This window comes from Entelurus aequoreus, linkage group LG23 (assembly GCF_033978785.1).
Source record: "Entelurus aequoreus isolate RoL-2023_Sb linkage group LG23, RoL_Eaeq_v1.1, whole genome shotgun sequence".
Lineage (NCBI taxonomy): Eukaryota > Metazoa > Chordata > Actinopteri > Syngnathiformes > Syngnathidae > Entelurus > Entelurus aequoreus.
This window is the reverse complement of record NC_084753.1, coordinates 26748901-26771730: the sequence shown is the minus strand read 5'-3', so window position 1 is coordinate 26771730 and position 22830 is coordinate 26748901. Positions and strand designations below refer to the sequence as shown.

The following is a 22830-nucleotide window of genomic DNA, read 5'->3' as shown; positions in this document are numbered from 1 at the left end:
CGTGGCACAGCGTGGGATGTTCTTATCTTTATCTTGATTTAAGATTTTAGCATCCCTCAGGGGAGGAAGGAAACTCAACTCAATGTGAGGTTGACCTGTGGAACTAACATAGGAACCAATTGGCTTTTAAGCCATCTCTTTCACATCAAGTTTGAATAAGATTGGTTAAAAATAGCAGGTCTGGGTCCTCATTTAAAGGCCTACTGAAACCCACTACTACAGACCACGCAGTCTGGTAGTTTATATATCAATGATGAAATCTTAACATTGCAACACACGCCAATACGGCCGGGTTAACTTATAAAGTGCAATTTTAAATTTCCCGCCACACTTCCGGTTGAAAACGTCTCTGTATGATGACGTATGCGCGTGACGTCACGGCGGCAACGGAAGTATTGGTACACCATTGAATCCAATACAAAAAAGCTCTGTTTATCTCAAAATTCCACAGTATTCTGGACATCTGTGTTGGTGAATCTTTTGCAATTTGTTTAAAGGCCTACTGAAATTATTTTTTAAAATTTAAACGGGAATAGCAGATCCATTCTATGTGTCATACTTGATAATTTCGCGATATTGCCATATTTTTGCTGAAAGGATTTAGTAGAGAAAATCGACGATAAAGTTCGCAACTTTTGCTCGCTGATAAAAAAAGCCTTGCCTGTACCGGAAGTAGCGTGACGTCACAGGAGCTAGGATTCCTCACAATTCCCCGTTGTTTACAATGGAGCGAGAGGGATTCGGACCGAGAAAGTGATGATTACCCCATTAATTTGAGCGAGGATGAAAGATTCGTAGATGAGGAACGTTACAGTGAATGACTTGAGAGGCAGCGATGGACGTATCTTTTTTCGCTCTGACCGTAACTTAGGTACAAGCTGGCTCATTGGATTCCACACTCTCCTTTTTCTATTGTAGATCACAGATTTGTATTTTAAACTACCTCGGATACCATATCCTCTTGAAAATGAGAGTCGAGAACGCGAAATGGACATTCAGTGTCTTTTATCTCCACGACAATACATCGGCGAAATGCTTTAGCTACGAGCTAACGTGATAGCATCTTGCTTTAACTGCATATAGAAACAAAAGAAATAAACCCCTGACTGGAAGGATAGATAGAAAATCAACAATACTATTAAACCGTGGACATGTAAATACACGGTTAATGCTTTCCAGGCTGGCGAAGGTTAACAATGCTGTGCTAACGACGCCATTGAAGCTAACTTAGCAACCGGACTGCACAGAGCTATGCTAAAAACATTAGCTCTCCACCTACGCCAGACAGCCCTCATTTGCTCATCAACACCCGTGCTCACCTGCGTTCCAGCGATCGGCAGAAGGACGAAGGACTTCACCCGATGCGTTTGGCGGCCCGGAGATGTAGGAAGTCAAGGTGAGGTCGGTGGCTAGCGCGGCTAGCGCGGCTAGCGCGGCTAGCGCGGCTAGCGCGGCTAGCGCGGCTAGCGCTCCAACAAAGTCCTCCTGGTTGTGTTGCTGTAGTCCGCTGCTAATACACTGATCCCACCTACAACTGTCTTCTTTGCAGCCTTCATTGTTCATTAAAAAAATTGCAAAAGATGTCCAGAATACTGTGGAATTATGAAATGAAAACAGAGCTTTTTGTATAGGATTTTACGGGGTACCATAACTTCCGTTACTCGGACTTCGTCACGCGCATACGTCATCATACCGCGATGTTTCAGCCGGATATTTCCCGGGAAGTTTTAAATGTCACTTTATAAGTTAACCCGGCCGTATTGGCATGTGTTGCAATGTTAAGATTTCATCATTGATGTATAAACTATCAGACTGCGTGGTCGGTAGTAGTGGCTTTCAGTAGGCCTTTAATGAACAATGAAGACTGCAAAGAAGAAAGTTGTAGGTGGGATCGATGTATTAGCGGCGGACTACAGCAACACAACCAGGAGGACTTTGCGGTGGATAGCAGACGCGCTACCGTGAGTACAGCTTTGGCTTCCAAACATTTGATCACTTGCCCGTACGTGCGTGTCCTTATGTGCATGTCACGTACGTAACTTTGGGGAAATATATGTTTCTTGCCGACTCTGATGGCGGCCGGGGTGTCGTCGAAAGCTACAACGCCCGCCTCCGCCGCCACCGTCCCGTAACTAAGTTAGCTTCAATGGCGTCGTTAGCAACAGCATTTTTAAGCTTCGCCAAGCTGGAAATTATTAACCGTGTATTTACATGTCCACGGTTTAATAGTATTGTTGATCTTCTGTCTATCCTTCCAGTCAGTGGTTTATTTATTTTGTTTCTATCTGCATTTGAGCCCGATGCTATCACGTTAGCTCAGTAGCTAAAGAGCTTCACCAATGTATTGTCGTGGAGATAAAAGTCACTGTGAATGTCCATTTTGCGATCTCGACTCTCATTTTCAAGAGGATATAGTATCCGAGGTGGTTTAAAATACAAATCCGTGATCCACAATAGAAAAAGGAGAAAGTGTGGAATCCAATGAACCCTTGTACCTAAGTTACGGTCAGAGCGAAAAAAGATACGTCCTGCACTGCATTCTAGTCCTTCACTCTCACGGTCCTCATCCACGAATCTTTCATCCTCGCTCAAATTAATGGGGTAATCGTCGCTTTCTCGGTCCGAATCTCTCTCGCTGCTGGTGTAAACAATAGGGAAATGTGAGCAGCCCTATCCCCTGTGACGTCACGCTACTTCCGGTACAGGCAAGGCTTTTTTTTTTATCAGCGACCAAAAGTTGCGAACTTTATCGTCGTTGTTCTCTACTAAATCCTTTCAGCAAAAATATGGCAATATTGCAAAATTATCAAGTATGACACATAGAATGGATCTGCTATCCCCGTTTAAATAAAAAAATAATAATTTCAGTAGGCCTTTAATGTTGATTAACGTGAGCAGAATTATTATAGTGTTCCCAATGTTAAAAGGATAAAGTCATTGTTTACAAATTTGGTAAATAACCAAAACATTTATATTTTGTTGTTTTCTTACTGTACCAAAAATGAACCGAACCGTGACCTCTGAACCGAGGTACGTACCGAACCGAAAGTTTTGTGTACCATTACACCCCTAGACACAATAATCACATACACAGACAATTATACACATGTTTTATATATACACATTTATATTCATACTGTATATTTTTCACTCTGGGGGCAACCACATCTGCGATGTACGTGGCCCTATATGAAAACGAGTTTGACCCTTAGGAACTAGAAGGTCACTCACTCGAGTACAAACTTCCACCAAGGCCAAACTATCCCAAACAAAAACATCCTGATGTGCAATATTGTTCCACTCTAATGCGTATTACATCTTTTACTGTGTCTGCTGGATTTCAATGACAACAACGGGGGCTAAGATGTCAACCAACAACAACGCCACAACCACATATGAGCGCCATTCTTTGTTGGATGCTCTAAAGCAGAGGTCACCAACCTTTTTGAAACCAAGAGCTACTTCTTGGGTACTGATTAATGCGAAGGGCTACCAGTTTGACATACACTTAAATAAATTGCTAGAAATAGCCAATTTGCTCAATTTACCTTTAACTCTGTTATTATTAATAATTAATGATATTTACACTTAATTGAACGGTTTAAAAGAGGAGAAAACACGAAAAAAATGACAATTGATTTTTGAAACATAGTTTATCTTAAATTTCGACTCTTTAAAATTCAAAATTCAACCGAAAAAAAGAGAAAAACTAGCAAATTCGAATCTTTTAAAAAAAAATTTAAATATAATTTATAGAACATATTTAGTCATTTTTCCTGATTAAGATTAATTTTAGAATTTTGATGACATGTTTTAAATAGGTTAAAATCCAATCTGCACTTTGTTAGAATATAAAACAAATTGGACCAAGCTATATTTCTAACAAAGAAAAATCATTATTTCTTCTAGATTTTCCAGAACAAACATTTTAAAAGAAATTCATAAGATTTAAATTTGATTCTACAGATTTTCTAGATTTTCCAGAATAATTTTTTTGAATTTTAATCATAATAAATTTGAAGAAATATTTCACAAATATTCTTCGTCGAAAAAACAGAAGCTAAAATGAATAATTAAATTAAAATGTATTTATTATTCTTTACAATAAAAAAAATAAATTTACTTGAACATTGATTTAAATTGTCAGTAAAGAAGAGGAAGGAATTTAAAAGGTAAAAAGGTATATGTGTTTAAAAATCCTAAAATCATTTTTAAGGTTGTATTTTTTCTCTAAAATTGTTTTTCTGAAAGTTATAAGAAGGAAAGTAAAAAAATAAATGAATTTATTTAAACAAGTGAAGACCAAGTCTTTAAGATATTTTCTTGGAATTTCAAATTCTATTTGAGTTTTGTCTCTCTCAGAATTAAAATGTCGGGCAAAGCGAGACCAGCTTGCTAGTAAATAAATACAATTTAAAAAATAGAGGCAGCTCACTGCTAAGTGCTGCTATTTGAGCTATTTTTAGAACAGGCCAGCGGGCTACTCATCTGGTCCTTACGGGCTACCTGGTGCCCGCGGGCACCGCGTTGGTGACCCCTGCTCTAAAGACTCTGAATTGCTCATGCTATATAGGTCAAACCCTAAGAGAAACTTCAAAAGCTTCCACATTGGAATCTGGCTCTTTCAAGAAAGAGCCCCGAGCACTCTCATCCATCATTGGTCCGAAAGTCACATGACGAATGAATGTTGCAAGGTTCTGATGTGGAACAATTCAGAAAAAAAAGATTGTGACCGTAATCCGCTCTGCAGTGGAACTCCTTAGGGGGTTTTTTGGAAACAAACTAAACTTAATAGTGGCGACCAATGTAGAGGAGGTGTTTGTTTGTGTGTGTGTCTGCAGGGAGACTGCCGGCGGGTTCTGGACCATTTGCTGCTAAATTACTCCTCGGGGCTGTCTGAAGAATACAGAGCAACCTCTGAGGCTGAACACAATTTGATTTGAGATAAAGTCACACTGACTTTTAAATGGTACTGTAATGGTTTTGTTTATTTTTAAAGGGCTTCACAAATAAAGTTAGTATTGTTATGTTGAATTGAAGTACAAAACCCAAAACTAGTGAAGTTGACCTGTTGTAAATGGTAAATAAAAACAGAATACAATGATTTGCAAATCCTTATACTCAATTGAATAGACTGCAAAGACAAGATACTTAACGTTCGAACTGGTAAACTTTGTTTTTTTTGTTGCAAATATTAGCTAATTCGGAATTTGATGCCTGCAACATGTTTAAAAAAAGTTGGCACAAGTGGCAAAAAAGACTGAGAAAGTTTAGGAATGCTCATCAAACACTTATTTGGAACATCCTTACTAAATGGGAACAGGTGGGTGCCATGATTGAGTATAAAAGCAGCTTCCATGAAATGCTCAGTCATTCACAAACAAGGACGGGGCGAGGGTCACCACTTTGTGAACAAATGCGGGAGCAAATGGTCGAACAGTTTAAGAACAGTATTTCTCAACTAGCTATTGCAAGGAATTTAGGGATTTCACCATCTACGGTCCGTAATATCATCAAAAGGTTCAGAAAATCTGGAGAAATCACTGCACGTAAGCAATGATATTACGGACCTTCGATCCCTCAGGTGGTACTGCATCAAAAACCGACATCAGTGTGTAAAGGATATCACCACATGGGCTCAGGAACACTTCAGAAACCCACTGTCAGTAACTACAGTTGGTCGCTACATCTTTAAGTATAAGTTAAACCTCTACTACACTGCAAAAACTGAAATCTAAGTAAGATTGAATATCTCAAATAAGGGTGATATTTGCTTATTTTATGTCTGATAAGATAATTCTTCTCACTAAGCAGATTTTATGTTAGAGTGTTTTACTTGTTTTAAGTGTTTTGGTCCTAAATGATCTCAGTAAGATATTACAGCTTGTAGCTGAGATTTGATGACCTATATTGAGTAAAACATGCTTGAAACTAGAATATCAACTGTTGCAAAGCTGTGTCATCAACACTCACAAGTATAAAACTACTTTTTTAAAGTAATAATTTCTTATATCAAGCATGTAAAAAAAAAAACATGACTTTGACACAATTGTGTCTCATAATTAAAACAGATGACAGCCAAATGGACTTTGCTGTTTTATTTTCAGTGAAACAATAGAACATACATACTCATAATTTTACAGTTGTTATTAGTAAGAATATACTTATTTTAAATGTATTTTTGGGTTCATTGAGGTTAGCTAATTTTACTTGTTTTGGAAAGTCTTGACAAGCCAAATTTTCTTGTTCTATTGGCAGATAATTTTGTTTAGTTCAAATAAAATACCCCTAATTTTTGTATATTTTTTTTTCTTGTTTTTGAACACTGACTTTTTGCAGTGTATGCAAAGCCAAAGCCATTTAACAACAACACCCAGAAACGCCGCCGGCTTCACTGGGCCCCAAGCTCATCTAAGATGGACTGATGCAAAGTGGAAAAGTGTTCTGTGGTCTGACGAGTCCACATTTCAAATGTTTTTTGGAAACTGTGGACGTCGTGTCTTCCGGACCAAAGAGGAAAAGAACCATCCGGATTGTTATAGGCGCAAAGTTGAAAAGCCAGCATCTGTGATGGTATGGGGGTGTATTAGTGCCCAAGGCATGGGTAACTTACACATCTGTGAAGGCACCATTAATGCTGAAAGGTACATACAGGTTTTGGAGTAACATATGTTGCCATCCAAGCAACGTTATCATGGACGCCCCTGCTTATTTCAGTAATTTCTCCAGAATCTCTGAACCTTTTGATGATATTACGGACCGTAAATGGTGAAATCCCTAAATTCCTTGTAATAGCTCGCTGAAAAATAATGTTCTTAAACTGTTCAATAATTTGCTCACGCATTAGTTGACAAAGTGGTGACCCTCGCCCCGTCCTTGTTTGTGAATGACTGAGCATTTCATGGAAGCTGCTTTTCTACCCAATCATGGCACCCACCTGTTCCCAATTAGCCTGTTCACCTGTAGCATGTTCCAAATAAGTGTTTAATGAGCATTCCTCAACTTTCTCAGTCTTTTTGCCACATGTGCCAGCTTTTTTTAAACATGTTGCAGGCATCAAAATCCAAATGAGCTAATTTTTGCAAAAAAAACAACAAAGTTTACCAGTTTGAACATTAAGTATCTTGTCTTTGCAGTCTATTCAGTTGAATATAAGTTGGAAAGGATTTGCAAATCATTGTATTCTGTTTTTATTTACCATTTACACAACTTCACTGGTTTTGGGTTTTGTAGATCGCTCACAAGCAGAAGCTGAAAATGAGCTAAACACACAACTTCAAACAATCATAAAAGAAAGATTCCTCTATTAAATAAGGATTGCCCTTTTACAGACACCTGTGAAAAAGCACTCAGGTCATTAAAGGGTGTGTCCCATCTTTAAGGAAGACAAACCCTGGAATAAACATCAACATTCCTACCACGCACATTGTTCCACACAATCATAGGGGTTCGACCTCTGAGGAAGCCTGGGGCAAACACTGACAGAGTGATTTACTCAAGTTCAAACCCCCAACCAGAGAAGTCCTCTCCGAGCGCCCCTTCCATCTGTCGAACATTTACCACCCCGCTTCCTTGCAAACACTCGCTCATTTATCGAGCTGTTTGGCGACTCTGTGATGGGTTATCAGAGACAGATAAGGGAGGTCAGACACAGACTGAAGACTCCATAAACACAACTGAACAGTCTGAGTGTTTTCGCCTGCGGACGCCCGTTCTTACTGAGATAACACAAATTGACAATCGGCCTTTGTTCAAATGCCTCAGATTCACACCTGCGAAGAAGGGATAGATTAGGTTGATTTTGGCTGGATTTGAAAGGCTTCAGGCCACCACGGTGATTGATCAATCCCGGATGTTGAGGCATCTGGATAATATGTGTGTGTGTCCGAGAGAACAGTTCAAGGAATGACAGCCTTGACCCATCAGGGAGTGTTACTGATAAACACAAGACCATCATCCAGTAGGGGATATGGCCTAAGAATCTATACCACCGTAAATTCCGGACTATAAGCCAATCCTTTTTTTGTTACGCTTTGAACTCTGCAGTTTATAAAACGGTGCGGCTTACTAACGGATTTTTCTTCGTGCTGCAAAGACAGACGATGGACCGATGAGATAAAAAAATAATATTATACATATCGTCTATTCAGCAATATCCTTTTATAATTCCATACCTGCTGGATGATTTAAGGGGCTGACTTAACAAATTCAAATGATGCGTTTGGTCTCTGGTGGCGTTTTTCTTTTTTATGTTGTTCATTTTTTTTAATTTAGGAATTATAAACTATTAAAGGCCAACTGAAACCCACTACTACCGACCACGCAGTCTGATAGTTTATATATCAATGATGAAATCTTAACATTGCAACACATGCCAATACGGCCGGGTTAACTTATAAAGTGCAATTTTAAATTTCCCGCTAAACTTCCGGTTGAAAACGTCTATGTATGATGACGTATGCACGTGACGTCAATCGTTGAACCGGAAGTATTGGTACCCCATTGAATCCAATACAAAAAAGCTCTGTTTTCATCTTAAAATTCCACAATATTCTGGACATCTGTGTTGGTGAATATTTTGCAATTTGTTTAATGAACAATGAAGACTGCAAAGAAGAAAGTTGTAGGTGGGATCGGTGTATTAGCGGCTGGCTGTAGCAACACAACCAGGAGGACTTACTTGGATAGCAGACGTGCTAGCCGATGCTAGCCGCCAACCGCACGGATAATCGGGGGAAGTCCTTCGTCCTTCCGTCGATCGCTAGAACGCAGGTGAGCACAGGTGTTGATGAGCAGATAAGGGCTGGCGTAGGTGGAGCGCTAATGTTTTTATCATAGCTCTGTGAGGTCCCGTTGCTTAGTTAGCTTCAATGGCGTCGTTAGCAACAGCATTGTTAAGCTTTGCCAGGCTGGCAATTATTAACTGTGTAGTTACATGTCCATGGTTTAATAGTATTGTTGATCTTCTGTCTATCCTTCCAGTCAGGGATTTATTTATTTTGTTTATATCTGCATTTGAGCCAGATGCTATCACGTTAGCTCAGTAGCTAAAGAGCTTTGCCGATGTATTGTCGTGGAGATAAAAGTCACTGTGAATGTCCATTTCGCATTCTCGACTCTCATTTTCAAGAGGATATAGTATCCGAGGTGGTTTAAAATACAAATCCGTGATCCACAATAGAAAAAGGAGAAAGTGTGGAATCCAATGAACCCTTGTACCTAAGTTACGGTCAGAGCGAAAAAAGATACGTCCTGCACTGCCTCTAGTCCTTCACTCTCACTTTCCTCATTCACGAATCTTTCATCCTCGCTCAAATTAATGGGGTAATCGTCGCTTTCTCGGTCCGAATCTCTCTCGCTGCATTGAAAACAATGGGAAAATGTGAGGAGTCCTTCCTCCGGTGACGTCACGCCACTTCTGGTATAGGCAAGGCTTTTTTTTTATCAGCGACCAAAAGTTGCGACCTTTATCGTCGTTGTTCTCTACTAAATCCTTTCATCAAAAAAATGGCAATATCGCGAAATGATCAAGTATGACACATAGAATGGATCTGCGATCCCTGTTTAAATAAAAAAAAGTCATTTCAGTAGGCCTTTAAACGATTGTTACTATAACAATCTACAAGGTTCATATAGGTTGCTTCTCTTTCTTCCCCTCCATTTTTCTGCATTCTTTTGTATCTCATGTTATCATTACGTATATGTATTGTTGCATTTGAACAACTGTATTGTTGATAATAGAGGAAAATTAGTGGGATTGTTCATTATCAATAGCGCTATTTCTATTGGTATTTGTAATGCTCCATTTGTAGTGTAAAAATGCTCATTGTCATTTCTGTATTATTGTTTATTTCCATAACTGCTTCTTTGCTATCACTTTTACCATCATAATTGTAAATATCATATGTGCTGATGTTGCTCTATTGTTGTTGTTGTTGTTGTAATTGTTGTGTTTGCTGTTGTTGTTTTTGTCTCTCCGTCTTATCCCCCTCTTGTCCCCACAATTCCCCCCTCTGTCTTCCTTTTTTTCCTCTTTCTATCCCCTTCTGCTCCGGCCCGGCTGCACCAAATGATAATATAAATTCATTTAATAAAGTCAAATACAAATAAGGCAACAAGAGAAGTATCCTACACTTCTCTTTTGTAAAGTAAATCCGAACAGCCGATACGGGCATCTACATCTACTATATGGTTAGCCTGAGAAGCTGGACAGGACAAAAAAAATAAAGAAATTAATTAAAAAAAACACAAGACCATCATCCAGTAGGGGATATGGCCTAAGAATCTATACCACCGTAAATTCTGGACTATAAAACAATACTTTTTTTCTTACGCTTTGAACTCTGCAGCTTATAAAACGGTGCGGCTTACTTCGCGCTGCAAAGACAGACGATGGACCGACGAGATAAAAAAAGAATATTATACATATTGTCTATTCAGCAATATCCTTTTATAATTCCATACCTGCTGGATGATTTAAGGGGCTGACTTAACAAATTCAAATGATGAACTTTTTTTTATTTAGGAATTATATTGTGTTGACACTTTTAAGAAACATTTGAAAACTTCTCTTTTTAGCAAACTTTTAGTTAATGCACCTTTTAACTATCAATTTTAATCCACTTTGTATCCTTTTAATGACTTTGTTCTTGTTGTTTTAATTGAATTGTTGTTTTACTTCACCTATGTTTTGTACAGCGCTTTGCGATTTAATCTGTAAAAAGCGCTTTATAAATAAAATGTACTTACTTACTTAGGAATTATATTACTATAATATATCTCCTACATCAGGGGTGTCCAAACTTTTTCCACTGAGGGCCGCATTCTGAAAAATCAAAGCAAGCAGGGGCCATTTTGATATTTGTTATTTTAAAAACCAATACAATATATGTATAAAAAAATATACATTTAGGCCTCCAATCAGGCTTGATCCCGGGGACCCCAAAGGGTTTTGGTCAAAAAAATATTAAAAATGTGTCATTATTCAGTATTATTATTTTTTATTATCATTCAAGTTTTAAATCTCTAGATCAACATTAGGTCTATCTGTCAATATAACGGTTTTAAAGATTTAAGTTGTATGCTCTTGTTGTCAAAGAAAACCCTGTTTTTTTATGGAAAAAATACAAAATATGCAATATTTTCACACAATAAAATTTTTAAGTGGAATATTTGAGATTATAGAATAATTGGAGCCTTAAAAAGGTCAATAACTCATAACAACATTGATTTTAATTCATTATTATTTTTTGAGCAAAGACACTTAAAAACAAATCACACTAAAATGATTGGGGATCCAAATAATTATAGTGTTAAAAAATAAATTCTATTTTTTTTTTGACTGTTTACTTTTAACACAATAATCTCGAGATCAACTTCAGATCTATCCGTCAATTATACGTTTTATTGTTGTTTATGTTTTTCGTTTTAGGCCTTTCTACCATCCTAGTCACGTCCGTTGTGTCCTTGGGCAAGACACTTCACCCTTGCTCCTGCTGGTAGCTGGTAGCGCCTTGCATGGCAGCTCCCTCCATCAGTGTGTGAATGTGTGTGTGAATGGGTGAATGTGGAAATACTGTCAAAGCGCTTTGAGTACCTTGAAGGTAGAAAAGCGCTATACAAGTATAACCCATTTATCATTTATGTATAAAAAACAGCTTAGTTTTTTATATGGCAAACACAAAATATGCAACATTTTCCCCAAAAATATCTCAGATGTGACGTAATTGGAGCCTTGAATAGGTCAATACTTCATAATGACATTGATTTTGATTCATTATTATTTTTTAAAGAAAGAAACAGCCTGCATGGCAGCTTTGTGTTATTAGAGTAAACATTGCGACATTTTCTTGTTACATTTCACCTGTTTGCTCTTTTATACCACTTATCATGTTTTTAATTTTTTTCATTCGTATTTTTAAAATGTGCCGTGGGGCCGTTAAAAAATGACCTGCGGGCCACAAATGGCCCCCGGGCCGCACTTTGGACACCCCTGTCCTACATGATAAGGCGTCTTTCATTGTGCATTTTTCCCAGTTGAGTCATTCCAGACGCACGGATGCGCTGCTGATGCAATCAGGTATTTGAATCTTACAAAACCCCAAACCAGTGAAGTTGGCACATGGTGTAAATTCTTTTGTGGGCGGTCTTATTTACGTGGCTCACCTTCGGCGGCGTCTTCTCCCCGTCATCTTTGTTGTAGCGGTGTAGCGTGCAAGGACGGGAGTGGAAGAAGTGTCAAAAAGATGGCGCTAACTGTTTTAATGACATTTCCAATTCATAGCAACTCACTAGCACAAATGTTCGCCTCCTGTCCTCGTTTTGTTACACAATTTATGTCAACGGTGTGATGACACGTTGCACGGATCATGTTTTGTTTTAGTTTAAGACTCTCTTAGTTCGGCACCTCTGGGTTTGTGTTTCTTGGTTGCCATGGGTGCTGATTAGAGATGTCCGATAATGGCTTTTTTGCCGATATCTGATATTCCGATATTGTCCAACTCTTAATTACCGATTCCGATATCAACCGATACCGATATATACAGTCGTGGAATTAACACATTATTATGCCTAATTTTGTTGTGATGCCCCGCTGGATGCATTAAACAATGTAACAAGGTTTTCCAAAATAAATCAACTCAAGTTATGGAAAAAAAGTGCCAACATGGCACTGCCATATTTATTATTGAAGTCACAAAGTGCATTATTTTTTTTAACATGCCTCAAAACAGCAGCTTGGAATTTGGGACATGCTCTCCCTGAGAGAGCATGGGGAGGTTGAGGTGGGCGGGGTTGGGGGGTATAGGGTAGCAGGGGATGTATATTGTAGCGTCCCGGAAGAGTTAGTGCTGCAAGGGGTTCTGGGTATTTGTTCTGTTGTGTTTATGTTGTGTTACGGTGCGAAAATGTGTTTGTCATTCTTGTTTGGTGTGGGTTCACAGTGTGGCGCATATTTGTAACAGTGTTAAAGTTGTTAATACGGCCACCCTCAGTGTGACCTGTATGGCTGTTGACCAAGTACGCGTTGCATTCACTTCTGTGTGTGTGAAAAGTCGTAGATATTATGTGACTGGGTCGGCAAGCAAAGGCAGTGCCTTTAAGGTTTATTGGCGCTCTGTTCTTCTCCCTATAATAATAATAATAATAATGGATTAGATTTATATAGCGCTTTTTCTAGACACTCAAAGCGCTTCACAGAGAAGTGAGAACCCATCATTCATTTTTACAACTCATTCATTCATCATTCATTCTCCGGTGTGAGCGGCACCGGGGGCAAGGGTGAAGTGTCCTGCCCAAGGACACAACGGCAGCGATTTTTTTTTTGGATGGTAAGAGGCGGGGAGCGAACCTGCAACCCTCAGGTTTCTGGCAAGGCCGCTCTACCCACTACGCCATGCCGCCCCATGTCCGTGTACACAGCGGCGTTTTAAAAAGTCATACATTTTACTTTTTGAAACAGATACCGATAATTTTGAAACCGATACCGATAATTTCCGATATTACATTTTAAAGCATTTATCATCCCTAGTGCTGATTATTTTCACCTGCCTCTGATTAGTGTTCGGGCTCACCTGCTCCCGGGCATTAATCAGAGAGCTATTTATTCCTGCCTTTCGCCACATTCAGTCTGGCTGTTTTGCTTCATGCAACAATACGTTGGTAAATCCTAGCTTCTGATTCCTGTTTCTATACTAAGCTTTCCCGCTAGCTTTTTCCTTAGCTTTGCGTGCTATCGGCACACTTTCCTATAATTTTGTATTTTGCCTGATTTACGGATAATAAATAATTGTCGTACCTTCAAACTGCTGGTATGTTTTGAGCAAATAAATTACTTGCATTCAAGTACATTATTTAAAAAGATGTTCCTGGATCACATTCTGACAGTAAAATTGCATTTGTGTACAAATATTTATGTGAAGAACCATCCGGATTGTTATAGGTGCAAAATTCAAAAGCCAGCATCTGTGATGGTATGGGGGTGTATTAGTGCCCAAGACATGGGTAACTTACACATCTGTGAAGACACCATTGATGCTGGAAGGTACATACAGGTTTTGGAGCCATTCAAGCAACGTTATCATGGACGCCCCTGCTTATTTCAGCAAGACAATGCCAAGCCACGTGTTACAACAGTGAGGCTTCATAGTAAAAGAGTGCGGGTACTAGACTGGCCTGCCTGTAGTCCAGACCTGTCTCCCATTGAAAATGTGTGGCGCATTATGAAGCCTAAAATACCACAACGGAGACCCCCGGACTGTTGAACAACTTAAGCTGTACATCAAGCAAGAATGGGAAATAATTCCACCCGAAAAGCTTCAAAAATTAGTCTCTTCAGTTCCCAAACGTTTACTAAGTGTTGTTAAAAGGAAAGGCCATGTAACACAGTGGTAAAAATGCCACTGTGACAACTTTTTTGCAATGTGTTGCTGCCATTATATTCTAAGTTAATGATTATTTGCAACAACAACAAAAAAAAAAGTTTTTTCAGTTCGACCATTAAATATTTTGTCTTTGCAGTCTATTTAATTGAATATAAGTTGAAAAGGATAATCGAATCAACGTATTCTGTTTTGATTTACGAATTACACAACATGCCAACTTCATTGGTTTTGGGTTTTGTAAAACATGTGATTCATTTCATTGAAAATAATCAAAAGACATCACAATTTTTTTGATCAATCCTTACATCCAATTATATAATTTTTAAAAGTTTTTTTTTTTTTTTTTTTGATGTAGTTTTTAAAGTCTCCAAATGTGTTTCATTGCCCAATAAAGGGTCTATTAATTGTATTTTTTCACCCAATGAGACACATTGGGGCTGTCTAAAATAGTGGTAAGTGTAAAAAATATACCATAATAAAATATATAACAATATACAGCTTTGTGCTGTTTGCAATCACGATCATCATCATACTATGGACACTCATGTTTCTGACATTAGAACAGCGGCCGCAAAAGAAGTAGAACTTTACTTTAAACAGTTTCTACCTCCAACAACCAAACAGCTGTGGAAACTACGATGCTGTGCTCCGAATTTGGACTATATACGGAACTTGTGTGAGCCTATGGCTTTAAACATTGCTACATATACAGTCGTGGTCAAAAGTTGACATACACTTGTAAAGAACATAATGTCATGGCTGTCTTGAGTTTCCAATAATTTCTACAACTCTTATTTTTTTGTGATAGAGTGATTGGAGCACATACTTGTTGGTCACAAAAAACATTCATGAAGTTTGGTTCTTTTACGAATTTATTATGGGTCTACTGATAATGTGACCAAATCTGCTGGGTCAAAAGTATACATACAGAAATATTTGGTTACATGTCCCTTGACATCACATGGACAAAGATAAGACCTTCTGGAGGAAAGTTTCTGTGGTCAGATGAAACAAAAATTGAGCCGTTTGGCCACAATACCCAGCAATATGTTTGAAGGAGAAAAGGTGAAGCCTTTAATCCCAGGAACACCATACCTCCTGTCAAGCATGGTGGTGGTAGTGTTATGCTCTGGGCCTGTTTTTCTGCCAATGGAACTGGTGCTTTACAGAGAGTAAATGGGACAATGAAAAAGGAGGATTACCTCCAAATTCTTCAGGACAACCAAAAATCATCAGTCCGGAGGTTGGGTCTTGGGCGCAGTTGGGTGTTCCAACAGGACAATGACCCGTCAAAAGTGGTATAGGAATGGCTAAATCAGGCTAGAATTAAGGTTTTAGAATGGCCTTCCCAAAGTCCTGACTTAAACGTGTGGACAATGCTGAAGAAACAAGTCCATGGCAGAAAACCAACACATTTAGCTGAACTGCACCAATTTTGTCAAGAGGAGTGGTCAAAAATTCAAGCAGAAGCTTGTGGATGGCTACCAAAAGCGCCTTATTGCAGTGAAACTTGCCAAGGGACATGTAACCAAAAATAACATTGCTGTATGTATACTTTTGACCCAGCAGATTTGGTCACATTTTCAGTAGACCCATAATAAATTCATAAAAGAACCAAACTTCATGAATGTTTTTTGTGACCAACAAGTATGTGCTCCAATCACTCTATCACAAAAAAAATAAGAGTTGTAGAAATTACTGGAAACTCAAGACAGCCATGACATTATGTTCTTTACAAGTGTATGTAAACTTTTGACCACGACTGTATATATTTTGCATTCTACTGTAGTTTCTTTCTTCAATTTACAACCCACTGGCGCTGTATTGTACTGTTGGTTGTCTCTGTTAATATGTTTGTTTGTAAATGTTAAACTTTTTAAATAAAGGTATTTTAAAAATAAAATAAAATAAAAAAACAGCAGCCAGACTGAAGTATTTCAATGAGTGCACAGCACCACCTTGTGGCTGCAATAGGAAGCTTGTGACTCACCACAAGTGTAGATGACGCTCAGGTACTTTCTGGTGCCAGAGTAGCAGGGATCCCCGAATTCCCTGGATGATGCTCGGACCGCACAGCTCTTCTTCCCCTGACAACTGGAGGTCACAACCTGCAGGGCAATGGACGACTGGCAATCTGCAAGAAACAGAAGACACATTCAATATTTCATTTTCCACCCCTGATTTTGTTCAGGGTCACGGGTGAGCCGGACCCTATCCCAGCCGGCCTTGACCGAAAAGTGTGGTGCAATCAATCACAATTAAAAATAATTTTACATAATCAATGGATTTAATTGAAAAGGTAGGCTAAGAGACTTGCTGCAGGGGGTGAATGTTTTGATTGACAAGTTGCAAAGTACTACAAAATATTTTGTCAAGAAGTGTTTGGGAATGTGGATGAGTTCTTTAATGATGCTTTAAAGACCCCTATAAACACCAAAAAAAAATGCTGGGTTATTTTGATAACCCAATTTATGAGTTGCGAGTGTTGGGTTGAATTTTGGAGTTATTTTTATGAAGAGCAACTCATTTTTTGGGTTAGAAGGGTATTTTTTTAACTCCATTTCTGGGTTTTCAAAATTATGAACCATTTTTGGGTTGTTTTTCAAAGAGTAACGCATTTTTGGGTAAAAGCCTTTTTTTTCTTGAAAGGAATTATATTATGGATTAATCTCATTAACATTAAATTGCGTTATCAAAATAACCCAATTTATGAGTTGCGAGTGTTGGGTTAAATTTTGGAGTTATTTTTATGAAGAGCGACCCATTTTTTTGGGTTGTAAGGGTATTATTTTAACTAAATATCTGGGTTTTCAAAATGAACACTTTTTTAGTTGTTTTTCAAAGAGTAACACATTTTTGGGTAAAGGTTTTTTTTTTTATTAAAGAGTGACTTTTTTCTTGAAAGGAATTTTATTATGGATTAATCTCATGAACATTATTTGGTACATGAACATATTTGAGCATGCTGTATAGGACTACTATGACCATACAAGGCAATTCTTGTAAAAAAAATAAAAAAATCACTCATATCTTGCTTTTGAGTATATTTTAATGGAATAAAAATTATTTTGATCGGTAGTTGGGAAGGAGTAGGACAAACCGGCAGTAAAAGTTATACTTTTTAACCAACTATTGGGTCAAGGAGTGTTAAATTGCGCAACCCAATAGTTGGGTTGGGAATAACCCAACATTGTAGTGAGCATAACTCAGCTTTTGTGTTAAATAAACTAAACCCAATAGTTGGGTTATGAATCAACCAACATTGAGTTAGCATAACTCAACTTTTGGGTTAAATAATTCAACACAAAAGTTGGGTTAAAAAAATGAACCCAGAATGTTGAGTTAAAATAACTCAAATACGGGGTTTGTCCTTTTTTGAACCAGCAGTTTGGTTCAAATTGGGTTATTTTGATAACTCAATTTATGAGTTGCGAGTGTTGGGTTACATTTTGGAGTTATTTTTATGAAGAGCAGCCCATTTTTTGGGTTATAAGGGTAATATTTTAACTCAATTTCTGGGTTTTCAAAATTATGAACCATTTTTGGATTGTTTTTCAAAGAGTAACGCATTTTTGGGTAAAAGTTTATTTTTATTGAAGAGTAAAAACTGGATGGCTGGATGGATGTAGTGAGCATAACTCCGCTTTTGTGTTAAAAAATTAAACCCAATAGTCGGGTTATAAATCAACCAACATTGAGTTAGCATAACTCAACTTTTGGGTTGAATAATTCAACCCAAAAGTTGGGTTGAAAAAATGAACCCAGGATGTTGAGTTAAAATAACTCAAATACGGGGTTTGTCCTTTTTTGAACCAGTAATTCGGTTAAAATTGGGTTATTTTGATAACTCAATTTATGAGTTGCGAGTGTTGGGTTAAATTTTGGAGTTATTTTTATGAAGAGCAATACATTTTTTGTGTTATAAGTTAAAGTTAAAGTTAAAGTACCAATGATTGACTATAAAAATGGGACCCATTACCTCCCTGCCTGGCACTCAGCATCAAGGGTTGGAATTGGGGGTTAAATCACCAAAAATGATTCCCGGGCGCGGCCAGCGCTGCTGCTCACTGCTCCCCTCTAAGGGTATTATTTTAACTAAATTTCTGGGTTTTCAAAATTATAAACCATTTTTGGGTTGTTTTTCCAATGAGTAACGCATTTTTGGGTGAAAGGCTTTTTTTTTAAATTAAAAAGTAACTTTTTTCTTGAAGGGAATTTTATTACGGATTAATCTCATGAACATTATTTACAATCACACATCTTATGTACATGAACATATTTGAACATGCTGTATAGGACTACTACGACCATACAAGGCAATTCTTGTATATAAATAAAAAATCACTCATATCTTGCTATTGAGTATATTTAAAGGCCTACTGAAACCCACTACTACCGACCACGCAGTCTGATAGTTTATATATCAATGATGAAATCTTAACATTGCAACACATGCCAATACGGCCGGGTTAACTTATAAAGTGACATTTTAAATTTGCCGCTAAACTTCCGGTTCGAAACGCCTCTGAGGATGACGTATGCGCGTGACGTAGCCCGGGGAACACGGGTATGGCTTCCACATTGAAGCCAATACGAAATAGCTGTTTTCATCTCATTCTGGGTGTATTCTGGACATCTGTGTTGGTGAATCTGTTGCAATTATGTTCATTGCATTATGGAGAAAGAAGCTGAGCAAGCAAAGAAGAAAGTTCTCGGTGCAAAGCGGAGTATTTTGCGAGGGAAGTCAGCAGCAACACAACACAGCCGGTGTTTCATTGTTTACATTCCCGAAAGATGCAGTCAAGATGGAAGAACTCGGATAACAGAGACTCTAACCAGGAGGACTTTTGACTTCGATACACAGACGCCTGTAGAGAACTGGGACAACACAGACTCTTACCAGGATTACTTTGATTTGGATGACAAAGACGCAGACGTGCTACCGTGAGTATGCAGCTTTGGCTTCCAAACATTTGATCGCTTGACCGTACGTGCGCGTCACGTACGTAACTTTGTTTAAATATATAAGCTTTATGAACCTTGGGTTAGGTGAACGGTCTTTTGGGCTGAGTGATTGTGTGTGTTGATCAGGTGTTTGAATTGTATTGGCGTGTTCTATGGAGCTAGGAGCTAGCAGAGGAGCTAGGAGCTAGCATAACAAACACGTAGGTGTTTTTATGCAGGATTAATTTGTGGCATATTAAATATAAGCCTGGTTGTGTTGTGGCTAATAGAGTATATATATGTCTTGTGTTTATTTACTGTTTTAGTCATTCCCAGCTGAATACCAGGTACCGTGAGTAACAGCTGCGCTTCCAAACATTTGATCGCTTGCCAGTACTTGCGCGCCACGTACGTTACTTTGTTTAAATATATAAGCTTTATGAACCTTGGGTTAGGTGAACGGTCTTTTGGGCTGAGTGATTGTGTGTGTTGTGCAGGTGTTTGAATTGGATTGGCGGCTTATATGGAGCTAGGAGCTAGCATAGGAGCTAGGAGCTAGCATAACAAACACTGAGGTGTTTTTATGCAGGATTAATTTGTGGCATATTAAATATAAGCCTGGTTGTGTTGTGGCTAATAGAGTATATATATGTCTTGTGTTTATTTACTGTTGTAGTCATTCCCAGCTGAATATCAGGTCACCCCCGGCTCTCACAGCATCTTCCCTATCTGAATAGCTTCAACTCCCCACTAGTCCTTCACTTGCACTTTCCTCATCCACAAATCTTTCATCCTCGCTCAAATTAATGGGGAAATTGTCGCTTTCTCGGTCCGAATCTCTCTCACTTCATGCGGCCATCATTGTAAACAATAGGGAACTTTGCGTATATGTTCAATTGACTACGTCACGCTACTTCCGGTAGGGGCAAGCCTTTTTTTTTATCAGATACCAAAAGTTGCGATCTTTATCGTCGTTGTTCTATACTAAATCCTTTCAGCAAAAATATGGCAATATCGCGAAATGATCAAGTATGACACATAGAATAGATCTGCTATCCCCGTTTAAATTAAAAAAAATCATTTCAGTAGGCCTTTAAATGGAATACATTTTTTTTTATCAGTAGTTGGGAAGGAGTAGGACAAAACAGCAATAAAATTTATAATTTTTAACCAACTTGCGTAACCCAATAGTTGGGTTGGGAATAACCCAACTTTGAAGTGAGCATAACTCAGCTTTTGTGTTAATAAATTAAACCCAGTAGTTGGGTTATAAATCAACCAACATTGAGTTAGCAAAATTCAACTTTTGGGTTAATTAATTCAACGCAAAAGTTGGGTTGAGAAATTAACCCAGATTGTAGAGTAAAAATAACTCAAATAAGGGGTTTGTCCTTTTTTGAGCCAGCAGTTGTGTTAAAATTGGGTTATTTTGATAACTCAATTTATGAGTTGTATGGGTTGGGAATAACCCAACTTTGAAGTGAGAATAACTCAGCTTTTGTGTTAATAAATTAAACCCAGTAGTTGAGTTATGAATCAACCAACATTGAGTTAGCAAAATTCAACTTTTGGGTTAAATAATTCTATTTGGGTTGAGAAATTAACCCAGAATGTTGACTTAAAATAACTCAAATAAGGGGCTCGTCCTTTTTTGAACCATCAATTGGGTTATTTTGATAACTCAATTTATGAGTTGTGAGTCTTGGGTTAAATTTTTGAGTTATTTTTATGAAGAGCAATCAATTTTTTGGGTTGTATAGGTATAATTTTAACTCAATTTCTGGGTTTTCAAAACGAACCATTTTTGGGTTGTTTTTCAAAGAGTAACGCATTTTTGGGTAAAAGGCTTTTTTTTAAATGAAAAATTACTTTTGTTGGATTATAAATCAACCAACATTGAGTTAGCATAACTCAACTTTTGGGTTAAATAATTAAACGCAAAAGTTGGGTTGAGAAATTAACCCAGAATGTTGAGTTAAAATAACTCAAATAAGGGGCTCGTCCTTTTTTGAACCAGCAGTTTGGTTAAAATTGGGTAAATTTTTTAACCCAACATTTTTTAGTGTGTATGGTCCATCAAACCATTAAAAAAGAGCCCATCTCATTCTTAAAAACCACACAAAAGAGATGAGTCTTTGAAAGTGGACACTGGGCCCTCACTTGTGAGGCCACATAGCGCGAGAGTTCAGAAAGAAGGTGAGAGCGCAGCTCGTTTCCACACGTATGTGTCCACAGACCATAATGAATGGTAGTTCAGGTCAGAGGGTAAATGTTCTAGTCAGGACGTGAACGACAGCAATCTATTGGTCAGGTCCACTGCCAACATTAGGGCCAGCAATCTCATAGGAATATACTGTAATGTATGAGCATGTTCTATTACAGCATACAATTAATGATGCCTTGCACAGTCAGCGTTGGCCTAGAATGTTTCCCTTTAATCAACGTTGCTATGGTCCGGGAGGGGGCAAGCGGACACTCCCCAGCAGGAACCAACATTCTGGAATTCCTGACCGGTACACAGCGAGGTCAAAGACTGCGGGAAACCAGCACGGAACTGGAAAACTGTCCAGACAGATACCTCAGAATCTGAGGCCATTTCCAGTCATCATGAATGATGAGGGCGTTTTACTACTTCCTATTCTTCCACTTTAAAAGACTCAAGTGAGCGGAAAAAACAAAGCAACCTATGGCCCTTAGATGTTTCATAGTCAATATAAACCAGCATTAGCTTTTGGCTATACTTTTGAAGAAGTCAAGGGAAATGTAAAAAAAAGTATTTTACAAAGGACAAAAAAAAATAATGTTATATTATACACAGTTTTAAAAAGTTAATTGCTGTTAATTCTAAGTTTAAAAACAATAAAACATCAGTCTTAACCTAAACTAGATAGTTAGTTGGATGAGTGGAATGTGTTGAAGGTGGAATGGTTTGAATAGGTTGTAAAATGTGCGAATTGTGGAAGTTCATTCTGAATAGGGAAAATGTCCCTGAAAACCGGGAATTATTGGGAAATCAGGGATTTTTTTCTAAATTGTTGAAGGAGAGCACACAATTTTGAACAGGCTGAATATTTTGGAGTTTGAGCGGTTTGAATCGGAGGAAAAATGTGGGAGTTGTGGAACTTTGAAAAATGTCCCATTCTTTTCAAAGGGAATTTCATGGAAATTTGGGAATTTCTGAAAAAAAAAAACGGGAATTTGTGGGAAAATTTTAAAAGACTTGAACGGTCGGAATGAGTTGAAATGGTTGGTGTTGGGATTTTTCAAATTGGTCGAGAAATGTTGAAGTAGAATTGAGAAATGGTATTACGGAATTCCTAGAATTTCGGGAAAATCGAGAGATTTTCCAGTTCAAAAAACAACTTTGTTTTTTTGTCCTAATTAAGAGGAATGTTTTGACGGTGGAACTGTTGAAATGCATTGAAACATGTGGAAGGAGTAGTCGTCAGAAAAAAGGGTGGAAATGGGGCTTTGGAAAACAAGCAATTCTCGAAAATCCTAAATT

At 38.0% G+C, this 22830-nt stretch overlaps 1 protein-coding gene across 1 annotated transcript in view; it reads right to left on the bottom strand.

Moving 5' to 3' along the window:
- The window catches only part of LOC133641118 (protein eva-1 homolog C), a 432473-nt gene that overhangs the window by 144648 nt on the left and 264995 nt on the right, over window positions 1-22830 (bottom strand). The window contains exon 6 of the mRNA XM_062034993.1: window positions 16372-16515. Coding sequence (XP_061890977.1) covers window positions 16372-16515 — 144 coding nt within the window. The remainder of the gene's footprint in view (window positions 1-16371; window positions 16516-22830) is intronic.